This window comes from Diospyros lotus, chromosome 10 (assembly GCF_014633365.1).
Source record: "Diospyros lotus cultivar Yz01 chromosome 10, ASM1463336v1, whole genome shotgun sequence".
NCBI classification, from domain to species: domain Eukaryota; kingdom Viridiplantae; phylum Streptophyta; class Magnoliopsida; order Ericales; family Ebenaceae; genus Diospyros; species Diospyros lotus.
Genome location: NC_068347.1, coordinates 3,237,139 through 3,261,821, shown reverse-complemented (window position 1 = coordinate 3,261,821; position 24,683 = coordinate 3,237,139). Strand labels below are relative to the sequence as shown.

At 39.6% G+C, this 24,683-nt stretch overlaps 1 protein-coding gene across 1 annotated transcript; it reads left to right on the top strand.

The window, feature by feature from the left end:
- Window positions 1-22,776: 22,776 nt before the first annotated feature.
- LOC127811583 ((R,S)-reticuline 7-O-methyltransferase-like) lies at window positions 22,777-24,024 on the top strand. The gene is made up of 2 exons (XM_052351574.1): window positions 22,777-23,577; window positions 23,724-24,024. Exons 1-2 carry the CDS (start codon window positions 22,801-22,803, stop codon window positions 24,021-24,023), a joined length of 1,077 nt encoding a protein of 358 aa, XP_052207534.1. The 5' UTR covers window positions 22,777-22,800; the 3' UTR covers window position 24,024.
- Window positions 24,025-24,683: the final 659 nt, after the last annotated feature.

Here is a 24,683-nt window from a genome sequence, read left to right as displayed (position 1 = left end):
AGGATCCTAGAGGAAGCTCATCGTTCTCCCTATACTATCCATCCTGGAGCGACGAAGATGTACCAGGGCTTACGACGTCAGTATTGGTGGAGCGGCATGAAGAGGAGCGTAGCAGAATTTGTATCGCGATGTTTAGTGTGCCAGCAGGTTAAGGCTGAGCACCAGAGGCCTGCAGGATTGTTACGACCTTTATCTGTGCCGGAGTGGAAGTGGGAACGCATAGCTATGGATTTTGTCTCAGGATTGCCACGATCCAGCCGGGGGTACGACTCAATTTGGGTAATTATTGATCGGTTGACTAAATCAGCGCACTTCTTACCTGTCAAAAAGACCTATCCTATTCATCGACTGGCCAAGCTATACATTGATGAGGTGGTGAGACTGCACGGAGTCCCAGCTAGTATTGTGTCAGACAGGGATCCTCGGTTTACCTCACGATTTTGGGAGGCGTTGCAGAGTGCTATGGGGACTCAGCTGACTTTCAGTACAGCCTTCCATCCTCAGACTGACGGGCAGTCGGAGCGGACCATTCGGACTTTGGAGGATATGCTCCGCGCCTGTGTACTAGACTTTCATGGGAGCTGGGATGACCATTTGTCGTTGGTGGAGTTTGCTTACAATAATAGCTTCCAGGCCAGCATTGGGATGGCACCATTTGAGGCATTATATGGGCGGCCGTGTAGGTCACCGCTTTGCTGGACCGAGACTGGGGAGCGAGCGTTACTTGGACCGGAGTTGGTGGAGCAGACGACAGAAAAGATCCAGTTGATTCGGGCTAGGATGAAGGCAGCTCAGGATCGTCAGAAGAGTTATGCTGATAGACGACGCCGAGATTTGGAGTTTGATGTGGGTGATCATGTTTTCCTTCGAGTTATGCCGATGAGGGGTGTTCGACGCTTCGGAGTATTTGGCAAGTTGAGTCCTCGCTATGTGGGACCGTTCGAGATATTGGAGCGAGTCGGATCGTTGGCATACCGGTTAGCTTTACCCCCTCAGTTAGCCCATGTACATGATGTCTTTCATGTTTCTATGCTCCGCAAGTACGTGGCAGATCCCGGGCATGTCATTGATTATCATCCGCTCGTGGTGCAAGAGGACGCGTCGTACATCGAGTTGCCTACCAGTATCGTGGATCGAAAAGAAAAAGTGCTCCGTAGTCGCACGATTCCCTATGTGAAGGTCCAGTGGCAGCGGCATACCCCAGAGGAGGCTACGTGGGAGCTAGAGGAGGATATGATACGACTTCATCCTCAGTTGTTTGCCTAGCCAGGTACGAATTTCGGGGACGAAATTCTTTTAAGGGGGGGAGGATTTGTAACGCCCCGTCAATGCCAATTTAATTTAATTTTGGGGTAATTTAAATTAAAGGAAATATTAAAATAATTTGTTGTGATTTAATAAAATTTACTTATGTGATTTTAAGGAAATAAGAAATTAAAATAATTAATTAATTTGTTTTAGGAATTTCTGGAATTATAGGAAAATTAAAAGAAATTCAATAATGGGATTTTCAGAAATTTCGGGAGTTAATGTAATTAATTAAGTGGGCGTTAGTGCAATTAATGGAAGTTTAGGGGTGTTGGCGTGAATCGCGGAAGAGGCCAAAAGTCACATTAAATATAACTTAAAACATATATAGGTTAGATGCGAGCGTGGGCGCGGGCGGTTCGCGCGCGAGGCGGCCAGGCAGCGGATGAGGGATCGAATCGCGGGGGCTGCGCGCGAGGAGGGGAAATTTTGGCTGATTTAATTCAGCCATAGGCGTCAAAACGACGTCGTTTCGTCAATGGCGGTGGCTCCCAGTGGCTGGCCCGCGCGCTGCCACGTGGCCGCGCCTCAGCCGCTCGTTTTTGGCCGATTTAAGCCCGATTTCGGGCGTTCTTTTTGCATGCGAACAGTAAGGAATTACAGAAAAGAGCAGCAGCGTGCGCGAGAGAAATTTCTGAGATTTTGGGGCTTCAAAAATTGGATTAAACTCCGTTTAATCCCTGATTTAATTATCCAGGTATGTAGAGCAGTTAGTAATTAATATTCTGTACGGTCAGAATTTCGTTTTGCGTCCAATTTTATTAATTTTGGCAAATAATTGGGATATTGCAGTTTGTATAATTTTTACTGCTTTTGGACCCAACGAGCCTAAGGATATCTCTGATAAGGCAAGTTCTTCTTACCTATCTCGTCGTTTCTGTCGTTGGCGATTTATTGGGCCTCCCTTCGTTTGTTTCGACCATTAATTAATTATGAAGTTTTTAAACGGTTAGTTTAAGATTTAATTTATTAAATGGATTTCGTGGGTTTTATTCGTTGGTTGCCTACGGGGGTTTGTGCCACCCCCCTGCCTGTTGGGAATGATGCCGTACTCACCCGGGGCTAGGTTCTTAGCGGTTCGGGTATTAATTGGATTTTTGGTCATTTTCTGGCTGGAGCGGTTGTGCAGTGGGGGCTAGGATCGATGGTTCGGTGACGGAGTGACTGTCGTACGGACTACTTTAGGCCGCCGGCGAGTCTCTCCTACCCACTGACCGTTGACCGGTGCCAGGCACTGCTAACTTGCTTAGCCGTTATGTGATTATAGCATGCCTGCTTATATTTTATTCTCGTTGCATGGCTTGATGTGCACATGGGTACGGGCTGCATGTTGGGATTAACATGATTTGGTTATGCTTGGTCACGGGCATTTTAGCTTGATTATGATGCATCCAGCACGGGCATATGCATCGTGTGTGGCTTACTATATGGGCGGAGCATGGCCTGATGCTTGGATGTATGGGCGCCTGGTATCACGTTGATGCTCACTACGCCATTGCATTTTATGTGCATTGCATGGCTACTGATAGTATTTAGTTCTCGGACGGGAGTACCGTTCCGAGGGAGCCTATGGCTCGGTTGTCGGGAGTACCGACGTGGATACGGGTGACGGGAGTACCGCCCCGGGACAGTGCGCACAGGTTTGTTGAGGATATTGTTGCCTTCCAGGGCAGCGGCAGGTTGGTATGGGACTTGGGTGCCAGGTGTCTTGTGTGGGCCCCAAGGACCGGTATGTGCTTTCACTATACTGCACTGTTGTGTTGTAGCGTCTCATGACTTGTGTGTACTTGTGGGGCTGTGTTTGGGATGGTCTCTTCTTTTATTTATAGCCTTTCATTTCTTATAAACTTGCTGAGTCTTGCGACTCACCTTGCTTTCCATCATTCCAGGTAAGGGTAAAGCAAAGGCCGAGGGCGAGGATCGTTCCATTTAGCAGCCGGCCGTGTTGGTAAGGTGTATAGTTAGCTGCCCCCGTCATCTCTTATGTTTTGCTAGAGTCGCTGTCTTTTATTTTTGACTGTGCCAGGTTGTCATTTGTACCTCCTATTGTTGGCACAGGGTCTGTATGTATTTTTATATACTTCATGACCCCTGTATCAGCGGGGTGCTTGTGAGCATGCATGTTTACCGTTTTGCTTCCGCTGTTAAATTTCTTATTTATGCATGCCAGGGCATTTCTGTCTTTTGTCTATTCCTCTTCCCTTCTGTGAGCGCACTCGTTCGGATAGACCGGGTGGTTAGGATATCCGGGCGGGGGAGCTTACAATCCATGCCATCAATGATGCGCAGACCTACTTGACTGATCAACCAGTCTTTTTATTTTTTTTTATTTTTTGGGTATTTGTCTTACTTTTTATTTCTAAAACTTGTTTCTTGAAGCTGCTCATATATGTTAAATTTAGTAATTAGTTTGCAGTGTCTTCAGTATTTTTTCCAAGTTCATTCCGTTCTGTTTAATTCAGTATCTTGTTCTTTTTTGCGATGTTTTGTTTGTTTTCCCTTTGCTACTGATATGCTTTGCTTGCAACTTAGCCTTTCAAGTTGTAACTATATTTTCATATATATGCACAAGATCTTTGAATGGTTAAAAAAAGAAGAAGTATATATTCGCAATTGTTGGCTTCATATCATATAATTACAACTGGAATTAGCTTATCAATAATAAAATACTTGAAACTGGGTGAGTGTAATTAGATCAAATTATCAAATGAATATAAGCATAACAACAAATATACGAGTGAAGCAAATAAGTATAGAATGATGCCTTGGGTTTCTTGACAACAAAGTCCTTAAAACCTCTTCTCCTTTGCCTAGAAGGATCTTCTTGTTCAAGGTTCTTCCCGGTTCCTGATATCTACCAAAATTCAATTTTAAAAGGGTTTAATTAGTTGTTAAGTCATCGGGTCTTATTTTTTTTCCCAGTGATGTTACCTCATTATTACAATACATTATCTATAAAATGTTTGTTAGGATTGTAATTTTATCCCCTTTTTTTTTTGTTATATTTAAAGTGTAAACATTTAAGTATTAATTTTTAATATTAATTAAGTATCCTTTTTTTAATTAGTTCTTAAGTGGTGTTTAATTAAACATTTAATTAGTTGTTAAGTGGTGTTCTTTTTCTAAAGTACCGAAAATAATTTTTTATTTTTTAATTATTTTAAAATTTTATTATTAATTTTTAATTTTTAATTATTTTTATTTTTTAATATGCTTTAACGGCGGAATATTTTCGTCACTAAAATATTTTTTTAATTTTTATTTTTTTAATATATTTTAGCGACATAAATTTTTATTAAAAAAAGTAAAAGATAAAAAATATATATTTTAGCGATGAAATACTTCCATCACTAAAATAAAGTTATTTTTTTATAAAAAAATAAAAAAAATAGCTACGGAATATTCCATTGCTAAAATAAATTGTTTAAAAAAAATTTATATTAATTTCTCATTTAAAAAAATAAAAAAATAGAGACGAAAATTTCCTTCACTAAATTTAAAAAAAATTACATTTAGCAACGAAATATTTCTATCGCTAATCCATTGCTAAATTGGCGAAAGACTCATCACAAAAAAAAAAAAATTATCGACGATGACTTTAGCGACGGACAGACTCCATCTCTAATCCGTTGCTAAATTAATTTAGCGACGGATTTTTGGCTTTAGCGACGGAATATTTCCGTCGCTAAAACCCAAAATTCTTATAATAGGGCAAAGAGAGAGAGAAAGAATGATAGAGATAGCCAAAAGTGAGAAGAGAAGAAAAAAAATGTGGTCATTGGTATTCTCTTGTGTAGAGTTTTTCGACCTTGTGTGCTTGTCATTCTCGAGTTGGGGTTTTCTTTCGATTGGGCAGATTTGGGTTCGATCTAAGACTAGTTTGGTTTTTCCTTGGGACCAATTCTTAGCTTTACCTTAGTGGATTTTGGACCGATCAATCTGAGCCTTAAAGCCCCACCTTCATCTCATCCGTCGCCGACGATTCATCATAACACAACAAGGAGTTTTGTTTTGGTCTTTTCGATTTCTCATTTTTTTTAACTCACTATTTTGTGGAATTTTCTTCAATCTAATTCATGGGTTTTGTGAGATATTTACTCAATAAACAGATTAGAGGCAGAATTTTTTTTTAATCTTTAACTCAAAATTTTTAAATTATAATTTTCTATATTAAAAAATTAGAAAATTTTTAAGAGTTGAAAACCACAACATTTCGAATTGTATACATCTTTCCATTTCCATTTTGTATCATATATGTTTTTTACTTTTGTTTCCATACAACCTTGTCAAATACCCCAAATTTAAAAAACTCAACAGAGGTGTAACTTTTTCTCCGAAAATGAGAGATTAGTAATAAGTGACTATCTGCGAGCCAAAACCTTACCATCACATAATCATCCAAACAAAACAAGAAACTTAACTGTTAAATATATGAGAATCTTGATTAAGAGTTATCAAAGACCTTAATGTTTTGTCCACTAACTATGAGGGAAAACAAGTCTTTTTAACCATTTTATTCTTTCACCAATCTTTTTTTTTCTCTTTTTTTTTTTTTTTTTTGTAACCTGAAAATCTTGATTAATCTTTGATCACATATGATCTTTGGCCTGAATTGTCCACCTTCTTTAAATCTCAAGGTCCACCTTAACTCAGCCAAGATGTACATAGATTCGCCCCACGGGGTTGCCCAGTGGTCAGCTAGGGGAGGTGGGCTAGCTTGGATATCCAGGTTTGAATCCTTTCCCAGCACAATCACTAGTGGATCAAATCCGGATTAAACTCCTCGTCATGAAAAAGAATACCGTGCAGGGGTTTGATGTTGTCTTGCATGAATGCTGCTCTATTGTGCATATTGCTTCGTTAATCGCATGTCAGTTATATATGAGAAGTTATTACAAATATGCATGTTATGATGATGCTTGAAGCACGTGCATAAAAATGATTTTTTAAAAAAATATGTAAATGCCTCATGATGCGCGCAGCGGACGAGTCTGCAGGATATATCCGCAGAGAGAGTTGCAGCTCAGAGTTGGACTTCAGTCCCCGGTTTATGATATGGACTTCAGTCCCAAGGTTTCGGACTTCAGTCCCATGGTTTCGGACTTCGATCCCATGATTATGGTTTTAAAAAAAAAAAAGATTACATATGAGTATGGATGCATGTTTCATCATATTATCATGTGAAAGTATCTTAAATGGCATTCATGACTCTTTTGCCTCTCGATACCCATAGCTCTTTTGCTTACTTCCTTCCAGTTATACTTGCTGAGCCTTGTGTCTCATATTTGCTTTCATCATTCCAGGTAAAGGTAAGGTTAAAGAAGAGGGCGAGCCAAGTGAATTTGGAGCCTTGGAGTAGAAGTGTGTATAGAACTGTCTCAACCAAAAGGTCCTTGGGGGTTGTTTTGTGTTATGTATTATTAAGTTGTTTATGTTTTAAGTTGTACCCCTAAAGGGATATGGTGGGTTTCTGGACCCTGATGTGGTGTGTAATATTAAGTTACGTTTGTGAATATATGGACCCTATTATATATGTTTATGAGTAAGAATGTATAAGTATGGCTTTTGTTGTCAATAAAAAGAGGATATGTGTGATGCTTCTAATTGGTTTGGCATATATGTCATCTTTTTGTGGGTCCCTAGTTAGGGGCGCCCACCTTTACTATATTTCATGAACAACTATCTACATGTTGTACTGACTAAGGCATCGGAGAGTCATCGCGAATGAGGATTCTCGTGAGCCTTCTAACCCATTTTCGAGTATCAACAAGGGAACGAGACAACTCTCGAGGCAAATATCCTTGCAGCAACTTTCCTTGCAACGACATCTCTTGCAGCAAGATTCTTGTGGTAACATTCTTGTGAGAACATCTCTTGCGACAACATCCTTGTGGCAACATACTTACGACAACGTCTCTTACAGCAAGATCCTTGTGGCAAATATCCTTGCAGCAGCCTTTCTTGTGGCAACATCCATACGATGACATCTCTTGTGGTAAAATTCTTGTAGCAAATATCCTTGCAACAACCTCTCTTGTGGCGAAGATCCTTGTGGCAACATCCTTAAGGCAATCTCACTCTTGTGGCAACTTTGTTTCACTAGACACCAAGCTCAAGTACCTACAACAATTGATCCCACGTCATAAAATATAATTATTGTATTTTTTGCAATAACAAGTGATATCATTTTTACTCGAGTAACAAATCTTTTTAATCTAATAATATATTTTTATTCGAGTAACAAATCTTTTCAAAATCTATTCAGAAAGGTTGATTGAATAAAAGTCGTTTTTAATCGAGTAATATTTATTTTACTCGAGTACCACTTATTTTTTATTTGTTTTATCGATTAATTTTTTTTTCATATTTGTTCAGTTTTTTTGCATTTGTTAAGTTAATTCAATTCAATTTCGTCCATGTTACCGAGGGGAATTTTAGAAATATCAGTTCTCGTCGTGAAGAAGAATGGTTGAATATATGAGACGCACACCAATACCCGGCATGTCTATCATATCAGCGTTTAGGACCCCCGGGCAAACCTCAAAGTTTTCTTCGTGAGCCCAACAAATTTCGCTAAGATGATCGCCCCTTGGTGAGGAAAATGAGGCATAGAAAATAAGGGCCCCAAACCTTTCGCTCACACCCTTTCTTCGGCAAGCAAGATTCGACACTCGAAACGCTGAGGATTGATCACCCTGCTTGCCTGGGAAGCATTGATAACTTCTTGGTCAAGATGAGACGTAACCTCAACCTTTTGCGCATCTCAAGGGCTTGAGGTTGTGCCTCAGTCAACTCCACCATGATGGTCTCGTCTACATCCTATGGCGCCTCGAACGATTCAATCATGGCCAGCCTCGCTCATGGCAGCAGAAACGACTCACTCACCAGACAAACTGAGTGAAAAGAAAGCTCCACAGCAGGAGGAGAGGGGAGTAGAAGGTCGACTGCGAGAGAAGAAGCATTGAGATTGGTTAACGATTGGTAGGTAGTGGGATTGACCTCTACAGATGGTCAACGGCTCATCTTCTTTCGATGATAAAGTGCCCTACTAGTCTCTCCCCTACCCTTTTTAGGTTTGAAAGCACGAACCTAGAAATGAGGGGGAGGAATTTTAGGTTGGCCAGTGAGATGAGGCGATGGTCCATCTTGGGTCGCTGCCTCAACAACTTCATTCGCCTTATACTAGTAAATAGAAAAACTTCCAAATTAGAACCTGCAAAAATGACATACATGAAGCTGGGAAAGCAACAAAGATAGTCTATGAATTAAGGATGAAAATGAAAAAGGCGCTCTTAAAGTGATCCAAACCCTCAGGAAGAGGCCACTCCTGTAGTGGGACGACCACTTCTTCTGCTAAGACATCGATGTTGGAGGAGTTGGGGGCTATTGATGAAGCGTCGAAGGACCCCTCGCACCTTGATGATTCTCTTGTTGGAGTATCCAGCTAGCCCTTCTCAACTGGTCCTCAGAGAGAAGTTCCAAGAGGTTCATTGGACCTCCACGCAAGAGTTTGGCACCACTTATCTTTGTATTGCTCTCGGAGGTCAGGAACTGGCAAAAAAAGAATGGGCTTAGCCACTCTATCATCTAAATGCCAACCCTGGGGAGAAGCACCACCTTCCCACTGGGGAATTCATGACGAACCAACGAGAATGAAAATAGTGTTCCCTAGGTGGGATCCCCTTGAATAAATGATCCTCAACGCATTCCCTATAGAAAGTATACAGGTGATAGCGAGACTGTCCCATTTGAAAGCAATAAAAGTATAAAAGAAGATCAATGATGGGAGGCACCATCCTCTCTTGTCATAAAAAAAAAAAACCCCACTAATGTAATATCCCGTATTACATGGTGTTGGAAAAGAATAATTTTCGGTTATTTTGAAAGGACCCCAGGTGGTTCGAGAAGCCCAAACATCAATTTCGAGAAATTAATTAATAAAAACTGTTGAATTGACGACAGGGAATGCCCTGGGATTTGGATGCCTAGGGAAGAGGGCATGGAATTGATGAGTGTCTCAAGGTGAGGCTAATGATGCTAGAAGCAATCCAATCGGAAATAATTTTTGAAATAAATTCTATATAAGCCCGAATGGGTGCTGGTACCGAATGGTTGCAGGGGACCTTCGGAAAGTTGAGGGGACCCTAGGGATGGTCCGGTTTTGCGAGTATGGTAATCCTGAGATGTTTTAAGATGGAATGAAAGTCTTGTGTTGGCACAGGGATGGAATCGACATTTTTGAGTAAACGCCGATAGTTTTCAGAATATCAAGGATTTGTTAGGTTGAGGGTGTAATTTAAATTCTTGGAGGGTCCAAGTGTGATTAAAAATTCCTTAAGAGGAATTATAAAGATTAATGAGGGAAAATGTGTAAAGATATATATATATATATAATAATAATAATGGATTAGGGCCCAAGTTTGTATTAGTGAGTGGCCAAATTAATAATTAAAAAAAATCGTCTCTGTTGAAGCCATGGTCGAGAGAGTAGAGAGTAAGAAGCAGAGACGAGAGATGGATAGATCAAAGAGCTAGCCGAGAGAATGCTCCGACGAGAGCTAGTGGCTACGGTGGTCGGCCAGAGGCAGCGGGAAGCGGCAGTAGTCGGCGAGCGGCGGCCATGGCCAAGTGCGCGATGGAGGTAGCAGCGGGCAGACCTGGAAGCGGCGGCGCTGGGGGCTGCGTTGGCCGGAAATTCGGAAGCTGGTCGGGATCGCACCAGCGTGAGTGGCCGATGGCGGCAAGAGGCTGTCGACGATGGTCGCAGCGTGCAGCGATGGAAGGTAAGAGTAGCAACGATCGGCCATAGCAACGTGCAAGTGGTTGCGCGCGATGCTGTTTGCCGTGGTGGCGGCCGGTCGGTGGTAGTGCGGCTGTTGGGGACCTCGGGCGACGGCGGAGATGGCCGCGGAGGCTAAGCCGGCCTGTGGCTGTGCGCGGCAGTGGCCAGACGCAAGCAGGGGGTAGGAGACGATGAACCTGGAAGAAAGAAAAAAAGAGAAAAAAAAAAAAGAAAATAAAAAAATATGGAAAATGGAGGAAAATAAAAAAAATAGCCAAAAATTTTTAAAAATTAAATTGGGGCTTGAGAAGCGTGCCAAAGGCTTGAAATCAGAGATTTGGGTGCAAGCTTTGCGGCCAATAAGGTAACGTCGGTGTGGGCATTTGGCCGATTTTCTTCTCCAGATTCATTGAGGTAAAATAATTAATTCTTTTCTCGTTATTTACATTTTGTGGAATAATGTAATGTGAAGTGTTGGTTGGTTTATGCTCGTGGTTGGGGTTGTTTGGTTGAGTTGTTGTCGGGTGATTTTTTGTAGTGTGGCGAAATCGAAGCCCTGGTTTAATTTCTGAATTGATAGGTTTCGTGTGGTGTCTAGGTTCTATCAAGGAAGCGGTGGTCCTAGAAGAGCTCAGAGTTCAGGCTGGAGTTTGTGCTTCTTTATGAGTTGCATGTAGTGGTAAGCATTTGCATGATATGTGTTCTAGTGTACCTATGGCCATATGGAGGACTACTGATGGAAAAGGTTGGTCAATGCCTTAACCTATGGAGGTTCTGAGGGCATGGAAAACTACCTATTTGCATTGCATTATGCATTACATGTTCTCTCATACTTCATTTACTTATGCATTGTACCTTTACTAAGTCTTATGACTCATGAGGTTTTACCTCATGTGTAGATGTTGCAAGTCCAGATGCAAGCAGGGATAGTGCCAGAAGGCTGTTGTGGCAACTAGCGGTGTTGCTCGAGTTGTGTATTTTATTATCTCTTGTATGTATTCATGTGGTGGTATGTATATATACCCTTGCGTGTGAATGAATATGTTGTTGAGCGCTAAATGTATCTAGTTGTTGTAATCATCTCAATGTGATAGGAGGTTGAGAGATTGCTCGATATATATGGTTTAATGGTGGAGCAAGTTCGAATCAAATAAGAATCAAGAAGCTATGTTCTGATAAATTCTCAGTACTCAGTGGATATTTGATGTGCTAGCTTTGTGCCTAGGTCACCCTTAGCTTGTTGTGAAGCAAGCTAAAGAACGGTAAAGCTCACTTGGGTTTCGAGTCTTAATCCCAGTCCGCTGTGTTTCTTGTCTGTGTTAGGGACTAATTCTTCGAGTGGAGCGAAGGGAAGGACGAAGCCTAGTCCCCATCTAGGGTGTTTCTTATTGAAACATAGTCCAACCCTTCAATTATGGTTTGTCGAGTGAGTAATCCGGGTGATTATTTATCGGTGGCGCCCGATAGTGGGAACGGGGTGTTACAACTAACTAAGCCCATCCATTAGGATGCAGTTGGGCTGGGGCCATACCACTTCGACAAAGAATTCAAAGCCAAATAGGTGAAGTGGAAGACGAAATCCTAGGTGAAAACTTATTTTATGAACCGCTATACACCTTTTCAAAATAGTAGCGACACAAGATTTGCCTAGCTTAGGAAATCTGTCCTGATAAGAGGGGGGAATAAGATAGTTATCCACTAATTGAGCAACCTTCTCGGCTATCAAGACAGAATGCCTACCCATAAGGAATCAGCAAGTACGTCCCTCGAGATTCTGAGTATAAAGATATACACCCCTAGATGCCATGCTACCGAAAGGCAAGAAGAAAGCCAAAATCAGAAGGTAAAAGGCTTATAAGAAGAAAAGATAACCCTAAGAGCTTGGCACCAAAGGGAAACGTTTCCCCAAAGAAGAAAGACAAAAAAGAAAGAGGGCAGAAAACCTCTCAGGAGTAATAGAACAAAGAAAATGCAAATGTTAATGGAAAAAGCCCTTGCGGCAAAGAAGCTAGCGACAAAGAAACTCACGGCAAAGAAGCTAATGATAAAGAAGCTTACGACAACAAGGATCCAGTAAAATGGCTAAGAAAAGATCCTGCGTAAAAAAAACACCAACGGTAAAGCATAGTTCCTAGAGGCAAAATTGGATTCTATAGGCAATAAAGAAATCAATCTTTGAGGGCGAAATAGAGTACTCTTGGCAATGCTCTCGGATGGGAAAAAGGCATGAAGGAAAGGAAACGAATTTGGATCCTTGCATCAAAGCGCTTGGATACTAATCTTTGGGAAATATGAGATCCTCGCGGCAAAAGCAAAAACGAGAGAGTCCTTGCGATGAATGAGACTAGGACTGATCCTTGTGGCAACAATTAAAGATCCTTGCGGTTAGAGCTGGGATACTTACGGCAAGAGCTGGGATCCTGGCGCAGCGTGTAGCGCGAGTGTGAAGAAAACACACCAAAATAAACCCTTGAAAGAGCAAACTTCAATGGCCGAAGCTTGGCTTTCAAGAAGACGCAAAAACAAGACTGTTTTGCTAAGAAAATCCAAATATGTTGCTGAAATTTGATTAAGAAAAACTTGATTACAAACTCTAGATCCTAGGCATATTTATAGTATTTGGCTAATCCAAATCCATCTAATATTTGGAAAACAAAATCCAACTAGAATCCTAATAGAAATAAATCCTAATCCAACATGAAGTAGAATCCTAAATCAAGTAGAAATATGAAATTGAATCCTAAATCAAGTAGAATTCTAAAAACTTAAGAAGTATTAAAATATTGTTTCGGCGTGGTCGGGTCGGCTTCGGGCCGGGTCTTGATTGGTGACCGCATCATTCACCTCTACTTGAGAAGAATTCGTCCTCGAATTATGATCTGGGTATGACAACTCAACGTCCGGCAAATACAAAGAAAGATCAGCAACATTGAATGTTTTGGAAATACCCATATGATTTGGCAAATCCACAACATAAGCATTATCATTGATCTTCTTTGTAATCTTGTAAGGACCATACTTCTTTGGCTTGAGCTTGTTCTGTTGTCCTGTAGGAATCCATTCCTTTTTCAAGAATATCATGACTTCATCTCCAACTGCAAATACCTTGTGCTTCCTATGCTTGTCAGCTGCTGCCTTGTACTTCTTATTCACCTCGTGTAACTTTTGCCTGACATCTTCCTGAACTGCTTGAACGTGTTCGGCTAAGTCACTAGCTGCAACACTGAAACCTGGTACCTTTGGCAATTTTACCAAATCCAATGCATGATTAGGAACTTTCATGTATACGATAGAGAATGGTGATCTTCCTGTTGAGCTATGCACGACGTTGTTGTAGGCAAATTCTGCTTGAGCTATGACTAGGTCCCATTGTCTTGGCTTATCTTTGCAAACACTGCGAATCAGATTTCCTAAGGTACGATTCACCACCTCTGTCTGTCCATCAGTCTGGGGATATGCTGTGCTACTGAAATTCAAAGATGAATCGAACATTCTCCACAAGGTAATCCAGAAGTGACTCAAAAACCTTGTATCACGATCCGAAGTAATAGTTTTAGGGACTCCATGTAGTCTAACAATCTCCTTGAAAAGCATTTTGGCTGTAGCTACTACATCTGCCATCTTCTTGCATGGGAGAAAGTGCGCCATCTTGGAAAACCTGTCAACCACTACAAAAACAGAATCCATACCTCGTTGGGTTCGCGGTAGACCCAACACGAAGTCCATAGAAAAATCTTCCCAAATAGCATTGGGAACAGGCAATGGCATATATAACACCTCGCCACAATAATAGAAACATTTCTCCTTACTCTTGGCAAATAATACCTTCCCATAACAGCTTCAATAGTCTTGTCTCTGCCAAGATGCCCTGCTAAGCCACCACCATGCAAATCCCGAATAATTTTCTCACGAAGAGATGTGCAAGGGATGCACAACTGATTTCCCTTCATGAGAAACCCATCATGCACATAGAAATCTCCTGATGGTTGCTGAGATATGCATTGTTCCCACACATGTTTGAAATCCTCGTCTATCGCATATAATTCTTTCAAGCACTCAAACCCAACAATCTCAACACTAAGGGTCTTGATCAAATCCACACGCCTACTCAAAGCGTCTGCCACTCAATTATGTTGTCCCGACTTATGTACAATTTTATATGGAAATTTATCAATAAAAGCAGACCATCTAGCATGCATATCACTCCTCAATTGCCTTTGACTACTCAAGTACTTAAGAGCTTGGTGATCCGTGTAAAGAACAAATTCTTTGGCAATCAAGTAATGTTCCCATATCTTAAGAGCCCTCACTACTGCATAAAACTCCTTATCATAAGTAGACCACTTTCTTCTGGCTTCACACAACTTCTCACTGAAAAATGCAATTGGTCTCTTCTCTTGGGACAACACAGCACCTATACCCACTCCATTCGCATCACACTCAACCTCAAATAATTTGTCAAAGCTTGGCAAAGCTAAGACAGGAACGGTACATAATTTATCTTTTATCAAGGTGAAACTTTGCTCTTGTTCTTCACCCCAATGGAACTTTTCTTTCTTTAAACACTCAGTAATTGGAGCCACAATACTACTAAAGTGTTTGATAAACCGCCTATAGAAAGTTGCTAACCCATGGAAACTTCGCACATCACTGACATTTTTAGGAGTTGGCCACTCTCTAATAGCTTGCACTTTTTCCTCATCTACCTTTACGCCCTCTTTACTTATAACAAAGCCCAAGAACAACAAGCTCTCACTCATAAAAGTACACTTCTTCAAATTAGCATAAAGTTTGTTTTCCCTCAACACACTCAACACCTCTCGAATATGCCCCTCATGCTGATTAATAGACTTACTGTATATCAAAATATCATCAAAATACCCCACAACGAATTTACCAATGAAAGGGCGTAATACTTAGTTCATTAGTCTCATGAAAGTGCTTGGTGCATTGGTTAGTCCAAAGGGCATGATTAACCACTCAAACAACCCATCTCTTGTCTTGAAATTTGTCTTCCACTCATCTCCAGGTCGAATTCTGATTTGATGATAACCACTTCTAAGGTCAATTTTGGAAAAAATCACAGCCCCATCAAGTTGATCAAGCATGTCGTCGAGCCTAGGAATTGGAAATTTGTACCCAATAGTAATTTTGTTGATGGCTCTATTGTCAACACACATCCTCCAACTCCCATCTTTCTTTGGTGTCAATAATGCTGGCACTGCACATGGACTCATGCTAGTCTGAATGTGCCCTTTTCTCAACAATTCCTTTACCTGCTCACGCAAAATCTCATTCTCCCTAGGACTCATCTTGTAGTGTGGTAGGTTAGGCAAGCTAGCACTAGGAACCAAGTCAATGTGGTGTTGAATATCTCTCATAGGAGGTAGCTCATTAAGCAACTCCTCAGGAACCACATCATGAAATTGCTCCAACAATCCCTGCATCTCCACTGGAATTTGATTTACCTTCAGTAGCTCACTCACACTCTCTCCCTTGATAACCAATAAGTGAACCTCTCGAGTATCCCTACACTCCCTCACAAACTCAGTGTGTTTATGTGTAATGGTAAGAAAATTTCGCCCCTCCACTTTAGAAGCTTTGGTTTGATTCTTTTCCACTATGGGTAACAAAGTATAACGCACACCTTCTTTCTCAAGCTGATATGTGTTCTTCCTACCCGAGTGCTTAGCATCCACATCAAATTGCCAAGGCCTCCCAAATAAAATATGGCAAGCATCCATATCAACAATATCACAATAGACTATGTCGGAGTACTTACCGATAGAGAAAGGCACCCTGCAACATTCATCCACATGTATGCCACCAACTTCTTTGATCCATCCAATCATGTAAGGGCTTGGATGTTTTTTAGGAGTTAATTGCATCTTTGCCACCACGTCTCTTCCTATGATGTTCTCCTGACTTCCACTATCAATAATCAACTCAAAGATTTTTCCTTTCACCGTACACCTCGTGCGAAAAAGCTTATGCCGTTGAGTAGTATCTTCATTCTTTTGAGATAGCATTAACTTCCTCACTACACAGGTATATTGCCCATGTCCATAATCTTCTTCGTCATCCTCCCCATCAGGCCCGCAATATACTTCCTCTTCAGCAACATCTTCCTCTTCCTTTTCAACAATGTTAACTGTTTTCCTCCTTGGACAATCACTAGATCGATGCCCAACCTCATTGCACTTGAAACATTTTAAAAGAATAGGCTTTGCATAAGGATTAGGGGATTTTGGAAGATTAGAAGTAGTACCTCGAATGTTTCCCCCTGTTGTAGCCTTATTAGGGTTGATTGTATGGGGTGGATTGGAGGGTTGCGCTCCTTGAACCGACTTGCCTTTATCAAAAGCTGGTTGTTTATTTTCGTTCCCACTATACCGACGATAGGTGTCATTACGAGATCTCTCACTCAACATTAACTCAGCTTTTAAAGCTAAGTTCCTTGCTTCTTGCACACTTAGAACCATCTGAACCCCAATTTTATCACGAATAGCAAGCTTCAATCCATTCAAGTAACGAGCTGCTTGTTGATTGTCACTTTCTGACAATTAGTTTCTCTCCGCTAATCGTAAAAACTCAGAGGTATATTCATTCACACTCTTCATTCCCTGTGCACATCTTTGATAAGCTTCAAACATATATTGTTCATAGTCAGGGGGAAAAAACCTACCTCTTAACAGTTGCTTCATTCGTCTCTATGTCTGAACTAGCTGTCGGCCTTCCCTCAATCTCGTTTCTCTTAATCGCTCCCACCAAACAGATGCACCGCCCTTCAACCTGTAAGCCACTAACTTTACTTGTCGTTCATCTGGGATCTCCATGTATTCGAAAAAACGGTCAACCTCAGTGATCCAATCCAGGAACCCCTCAATATCAAGATCTCCACTAAAGGTGGGAATATCAACTTTTAGTTTATTCTCATCATTGCTCCAGTGGTTGTGCTGATGCGCATTCCTCCTAACCCCTCTACCACTAGGGTTAGCTATTGCTCAACCAAAATCATCCTCTTCATCGCTATCTTCAATCACTAGTCTTCTAGGATTAACAAGGACATGATTAATGGGTGGTCTTCCTGCTCCGGCTTGATTCACCCCATTATTCAGGTTCTTGTCATCATCAACTCGTAGTAAGGTGCCCAATTGGTTGCTATGTTGTTCCAATCGCTGCTGGATAGTACGAGTTACTTCCCACTGTTCTTCAATTGCTCTCCAAACTGCGGACAACCCCTGATCACCGTCACGAGGCTGGTTGCTATCGTTACCTTTAAGATTGGCCATCTGATTGGTTGATTAACCGCTCTGATACCACCTGACGCAGCGTGTAGCGCGAGTGTGAAGAAAACACACCAAAATAAACCCTTGAAAGAGCAAACTTCAATGGTCGAAGCTTGGCTTTCAAGAATACGCAAAAACAAGACTGTTTTGCTAAGAAAACCCAAATAGGTTGCTGAAATTTGATTAAGAAAAACTTGATTACAAACTCTAGATCCTAGGCATATTTATAGTATTTGGCTAATCCAAATCCATCTAATATTTGGAAAACAAAATCCAACTAGAATCCTAATAGAAATAAATCCTAATCCAACATGAAATAGAATCCTAAATCAAGTAGAAATATGAAATTGAATCCTAAATCAAGTAGAATTCTAAAAACTTAAGAAGTATTAAAATATTGTTCCGGCGTGGTCGGGTCAGCTTTGGGCCGATTCTTGATTGGTGACCGCATCAGATCCTTGCGGCAAAAGCTAGGATCCTCACAGCAAAAACTGGGATCCTCGCGGCAAGATGTCGGATCGAAGAAATATCCTAACGGCAAGAACAAATAAAGGGAACTCACAGGGTAGGAAACAGGAGGAACTATTGCGACAAAAAGATAAGAGGAAAAATGAGTGCTTGTAACAGAATATGAAGTAAAAGTCTTCTAGATACACAAAAAGTAAAGTCTTGCGATAAAGGGACTATTCCAAAGAAAGTTACTTGGAAGTTTCCTTGCAGCAGAGAGATTATGTGTCTAAGGTAAAAGCACAAGAAATAACTAAGGTAAGTGGAATTTATAAACGTGTCTCAAAAAACCAATGGAGGACGAAAAGAATCACCTCGAGGGTAATAACCAACCTCGCGACAATGTGCCTTAAAACCATCCTATGTTTGGCAGTAAATTTTGAAAATTTCCTACTTTTTCATTTTACCTAAAGGCAAAAAAGAAGAGTGGGGGTAAATTGTGGTATCGTAAAAAAACTATAAGGAGAAAATGGAGGATTTTTTATAGCAAAAATGATATTGAAGTTTGCGGCAGTGTGCTTTAAGAGTATTAATTTCCTAGCGAAGAAAGCTTGCTGCAGTGTGCTTTAAGGAACACTAAAAGAAGGCCTTACAGCTTATGGCTTGGGGCTTGTGGCATAGGGGTTGGCGGCAAGGAGACTCATGGCATAAGGGTTTGCGGCAAGAGTTGGGGTGCTACAAGGAGGCTCGCGACATAGGGGTGCAAGGAGGCTTGCGGCCAAGCACCTTATGGCATGGCTGATCCTCGCAACACCTGCTCGTCGCATGGAGATCCTCAAGACAAAGGCCTTGTCATAGCCAAGTACTTACGGCTAATTATTCTTGCGGTGCCATAAACCTTGCGACAAAAGCCTTCTCTCTGCAAGACCAAGACTCCCACTCAACAATTGACACATGTCAACACCTAGCATCCTTGGGAATCATGCCCTATAAATACCCAGCTACAAGACACTAAAAAAGACTTCCCGATTCGGTAAAATTTTGACACATTGACTACGCTTTTACTGTATTTCATGAACAACTATCTACATGCTGTACTGACTTAGGCATTGAAAGGTCATCGTGAGTGAGGATTATTGTGAGCCTTCTAACCCATTTTCTAGTATCAACAGGGGAACGAGACAACTCTTGTGGCGAATATCCTTGTAACAACTTTCCTTGCAATGACATCTCTTGCAGCGAGATTCTTGTGGCATCATCCTTGCGAAAACATCTCTTGCGACAAGATCCTTGTGGCAACATCCTTGCGACAACATCTCTTGCAGCAAGATCCTTGTGGAAAATATCCTTGCAGTAACATCTCTTGCAGCAAGATCCTTGTGGCAAATATCATTGTAGCAGCCTTTCTTGTGGCAACATCCTTGCGACGACATCTCTTGTGGTAAAATTCTTGTGTCGAATATCCTTGCAACAACCTCTCTTGCGGCAAAATCCTTGCGGCAAAGATCCTTATGGCAACATCCTTAAGGCAATCTCACTCTTGTGGCAACCTTGTTTCAGTAGACACCAAGCTCAAGTACCTACAACAGTTGATCCAATGTAATAAAATTTAATTGTTATATTTTTTACAATAACAAGTAATATCATTTTTACTTGAGTAACAAATCTTTTTAAAATCTGTTCACAAATTAAAGTTGATTGAATAAAAGTCGTTCTTAATCAAGTATTATTTATTTTACTCAAGTAACACTTATTTTTGATTTGTTTTAGCGATTAAGTTTTTTTTCATATTTGTTCATTTTTTTTGCATTTGTTATATTAATTTGATTCAATTTCTTATACAAGTTTGATTATTTCAGTTTCAACATTAATAGAGTGAATGCTCATCCATCGTTAAAATAACATGATGTGATCATTATCATAAATATTTTATTCCAACCAATGAAGCTTCTAAGGTAAAATTTAACGTTGTGTATGAAACTATGACTCAGACTAATCAATTCAAATTTAACGTTTGGGTAACAGTTTTACTTCTAAGGTAAGTACTAGCACAATTTTACTTCTTTTTTATTTAATTAATTAATTAAAGAATAAGACAGTAGAATGAATTGAGCAGCCATTGAATACAATACTCAATCACATGGTGCCTCTTCTTACCATGTGTGTCCAAGCACATGAGCAGCCATTGAATAGATCGGACAAACCTTAGCTTCAACTCAAACTTATCCTAAGGTGAAATCTTATTATCACAGTGTGATGCTAAAACACTATCTAATCATAAATTACTATTATATTTTATATTTTAAAGCATTTCCATAGCGGTTGTAAATTTATTTATTTATTATGCTTAATTTATTTATTTAATATGCTTAATTTATGAATTATTATATATATTTTAAATTTATTTAATATACACTGGAAAATTTTATGAAAAGTAAGGTGAATATAGCAAGAAAACAATAAAGGAACACAAAATTACATAGTTCGACGGCAACATATGATTTATGTTCAGAGGAAGAGATAAACAGTTTTACTATAATTATGCTAAATTTATATTTTTTTCATATATTTTCACGTTTTTTTTATGTGAATTTTATATTATTTTGATTACACTCTTGAACCTAATTTTCGAGTCAGTTTAATTCTTGTATTTTGATATTTTTTTTTTCATTATTTTGATTACACTCTGTTATTCATATCAAAATATAAGAGTTAAATTGATTTAAAAATGAAGGTACAATAGTATAATAGAAACAATGAAAAGTTCTTGTTGTCTTGAAAAAAAAAATGTTAAAGTGTAAAAGTTAAATTAACTCAAAAATACATATTAAAATGTGTAATTAAAATAACAAAAAATTTGAATAATCACAAAATATATATATATATATATATAAAATTATAGAGGCAAAAATATAAGTTTGGCTATAACAAAAATTGAAACAAATGCAAAGTTTCAAATCCCACAAATGGGGAACATTCCCAGCACAATCAATTACGTACCCCCTCTCTATAATTAAAAATTCTGATAGCATAATCAAATTTAAAAATTAAGACATATTTTAAGAAAATAAATAATTATTGTAAATTACTAGATATAAAATAATAAATAAAGAAATTAAAATTGCTGTGTTTGGAAATGTTATTTCGATTCTTAGTTATAATATTTTTATAATATTTATATTTTAAGATATTTTAACACAATAATGCATGAGTGTCACCAAAAGTACGACAATTGTCCGAATAACATTTCTGTATTTATACAAGTTAACGTAAATCCCACCATCAAGTGATTTTGAAATTTATATGACTGTATACCATGTTAGTTATCATTAACATAATTTGATGAAAAATTTAAAGAGAGATTGAATTATAATAAAAATTGACGGTTGTGATATCAGAAATTAAAGTAAAATGAATAATTTCTCATGAAATATAAATTTTAAAGGTATTTTTTATTAAACGTATAGTCACCTAACAAAAATAAAAAAATATTTAAGTAGTTGAGTATTTAGTCAAATTATAACCCAAATCCTGTTTTAACAAGTTAAAAAAATAAAAAAAATAAAATATTGGGTGGGTGATGGCTTTCTCATTGTGTCTGAGGAGAATTGCCATGCAAACCACGTGAATATTGTGCTTGGGCATGAACTTGACATATCCAAGATTTCCACAAGGCAAATTTACATATCTAGGCTTTTATGTAGATGTCCCATATCTTAGCTTATCATGTGATATGTCACTACCTAAAATTACAATAATACTCGTACGCGCTAGTGACCTTGCTCGTCACGTGGATTGCCTGAGAGACTGACACGTGGCAAGTCAACAATCCGGTGCGGAATTCGAAAAATCTGGACCGCATCGCGAGACCCGTTCCATCTTGATCGGGATCCTCATCAGGTATAAAAAACTCTCTAACTCTTACATTTATTACGACCTGTATTTATTCTACTAATTTAAGCATCGAACTCCACCCCGGGGGACCCTAGCCCCGCTACTCCATTGTCTTGTAGGTTTTATCACTGAGTTCCGACATCACTAAGTTCGAGGTTCTATTCCCGAGGTCGAGTTGCAGAGGTGGTATGTGGTGAACGGTCTCAAAAACCATCATCACCATGCATGGGTAGATATTCCATATTCGGACTTGTTATGCATCTACCTCACCAGGGCATACATATTCTAGTGTTGCTTACAATACTCAATCACATGGTACCTCTTCTTACCATGTGTGTCCAAGCACATGGAGGACAATCAAAGGCGACAACATAAGAGGGAAGCATCTCTCCCACGAGAGGCATGAAACAGTAACTAAATTCAAAAGCATTAACTATGTGATGTGCTTATTTTTCTTTCATCTCAATCTAATTTAAGTGTCAAAAGTATTAGTTTGGGGAGGTTCCAAGCAATGTTGGTAACCTGCGTCTAACAAAAAAAACTATCTAGGTCTTACGCAGAAAAACGAGAAGAGAGAGGCACAACAATAGATTAAAGCATAACGCAGTTCAAACGATTACAAATTTATTGATGCAGATCTTTGAAGTATTCAATCTTATTATTTCTTAAGCCCTCTAAGTGATAATGTTTCTTTTTTTTATCTTGTTAAGGCAAGGTTAAGCTTCAATTCAAATTCATTTAAGTCTCTGTCCTCATTGTAATTTTATTTCTAGTGAATATAAAATGTTTTTTTAATTAGTAAAGAATGATATATATATATATATATATAAAATAAGGGGTTATTTATAATTAATTTTTAAAATTTAAATTTTTGGCTAAAAACACTAAGATTGCATTTGGATATGATGTGTCTCAAATTCTGTTACTTTTAAGTATAACATTTCAAATTCTACTGCTTCTTCTTCTGCTTCTGATTTTCTTCTTACAATCTTCCTCTATAAAAGCCACCCTTCTATTCGGCTGCCTTACAATCAAGAAAAGCCTCTTCTGTACGTACGCTTAAACACATAGAGAGTGAGAATGATTATGGAGAAGGAAGCCATTGATTCAGAGGCAATGGTATTGCTTGATGCCCAAGCAGAGATATGGCAACAGATGCTAAGCTTTGCAGACGCCATGGCACTCAAGTCTGCGGTGGAACTCCGCATAGCTGACATTATTCATTCTTCCGGCTGTCCAATCAGCCTATCCCAAATCGTCGCCGGCATCGACGCTCCTTCCCCGGATATCGTTAGCCTGGAGCGAATCATGAGATTTCTGGTTCGGAAAATGATTTTCACAGCCAATCCACCGTCGGATGACGGCGGAGAGACCCTCTACGGGTTGACCCACGCCTCCAAGTTCTTGCTGCACGATGCTGAGCTGAGCATGGCGCCATTCGTACTTTTTTTGAACGACCCCAGGTCTTTAGCCCCCTGGCGATGCCTCAGCAGGTGTGTGCGGGAAGGTGGGATTGCGTTCGAAAAGGCACATGGCAAAGAGATATGGGACTATAACTCCGCCAACCCAGATTTCAGCAAGCTCTACAACGCTGCGATGGGATGTACAGCGAAGGTCACCACTACCGCAATCGTCGCTGCGTACAAAGATGGATTTCATTCCATTGGGTCGCTAGTGGATGTGGGCGGTGGGATTGGAACTTCCATATCCGAGATCACCAAGGCCTATCCACACATCAAAGCTATCAACTTTGATTTGCAAAATGTGGTCGCCACAGCACCTGAATACCCAGGAGTTACGCATATTGGAGGTGACATGTTTGAGTCTGTTCCAAAGGCTGATGCAGTTTTCATGAAGGTAATCGAATTAAATTTGGAAATATTTTAACACACAAAACAAAACAAAAAAAATAGTTATTATTAGTTAACTAAGCAAGCAATATTCCTGAATAGTATTAACTCTCTAGACGGTTTAATTTATGTACTAATCATGAATTCGTGCAGTGGATCTTGCATGATTGGAGCGACGAAGACTGTGTAAAGATCTTGAAGAACTGTCGGAAGGCAATCCTAGAGAAGACAGGAAAGGTGATTCTAATGGAAGTGATTCTGAAGCCAGGTGGTGAAAACGTGTTTGGGAACACGGGATTTGTGCTCGATCTGTTAATGCTTGCTCACAGCTCTGGTGGAAAAGAGAGGACTGAGGCTGAATGGAAACTGGTGCTGGAGAAAGGAGGCTTCCCACGCTATAACATCATCCGGATCCCAGCTTTTCCCTCCATCATTGAGGCCTATCCGAACTAAGGGAAGCCCCGGGGGGGGGGGGGGGGGGGGGGGGGGGGGGGGAGAGGGGGCTAGCCAGCGCCAACTAAACTATAATAAATAAATAAATATATATATATATATATATGCGCCTAGGCAGCCCAGCCCCCAACTAAACATTAATATAGTCCAGCCACTGAGCCCCCTACATCCGCCCCTCCATGTATGGTCCTATACAAACGTTATGTTATGTAGAGATGTTATACTATCTCTCTTCATTCTAATAAAGAGTATTCTATTGTGCTATGGATCTAAAATGTTATTCGGTCACTTAAAATAACACTTGGTTTGATATTAAATGAAGTTAGCTTGCAAGTGAGAATAGCATTCAAAATATTTTTTCTATAAAAATTACCTATTTATTTTAATTAAAATTATTATTTAAAAATTCATAAAAAAAATTTATAATCCTATTTCAATCACCTGTCCATAAAATAAATTTTATTATTTAAGCTCCAAATTCTGGTTTCTCAATCACACTTGAAAAATAGGCTCCAACTAATGATTTTTTTCTTTTTTTATTAAATAATTATTTTTTATTTTAATTAACACACTATCACAAACGTCCTTACTATTCGATCTCACGATATCAGTAAGAGATGTAAATCAGAGAACTCAACAACCAATTTGATCCTTAATCCA

Bases quoted from the DNA above. Each gene is read 5' to 3' on its own strand.
- LOC127811583 (XM_052351574.1), top strand. From the start codon at position 22,801: ATGATTATGGAGAAGGAAGCCATTGATTCAGAGGCAATGGTATTGCTT. The intron at 23,578-23,723 runs GTAATCGAATTA...GAATTCGTGCAG, and splicing joins CTGATGCAGTTTTCATGAAG to TGGATCTTGCATGATTGGAG.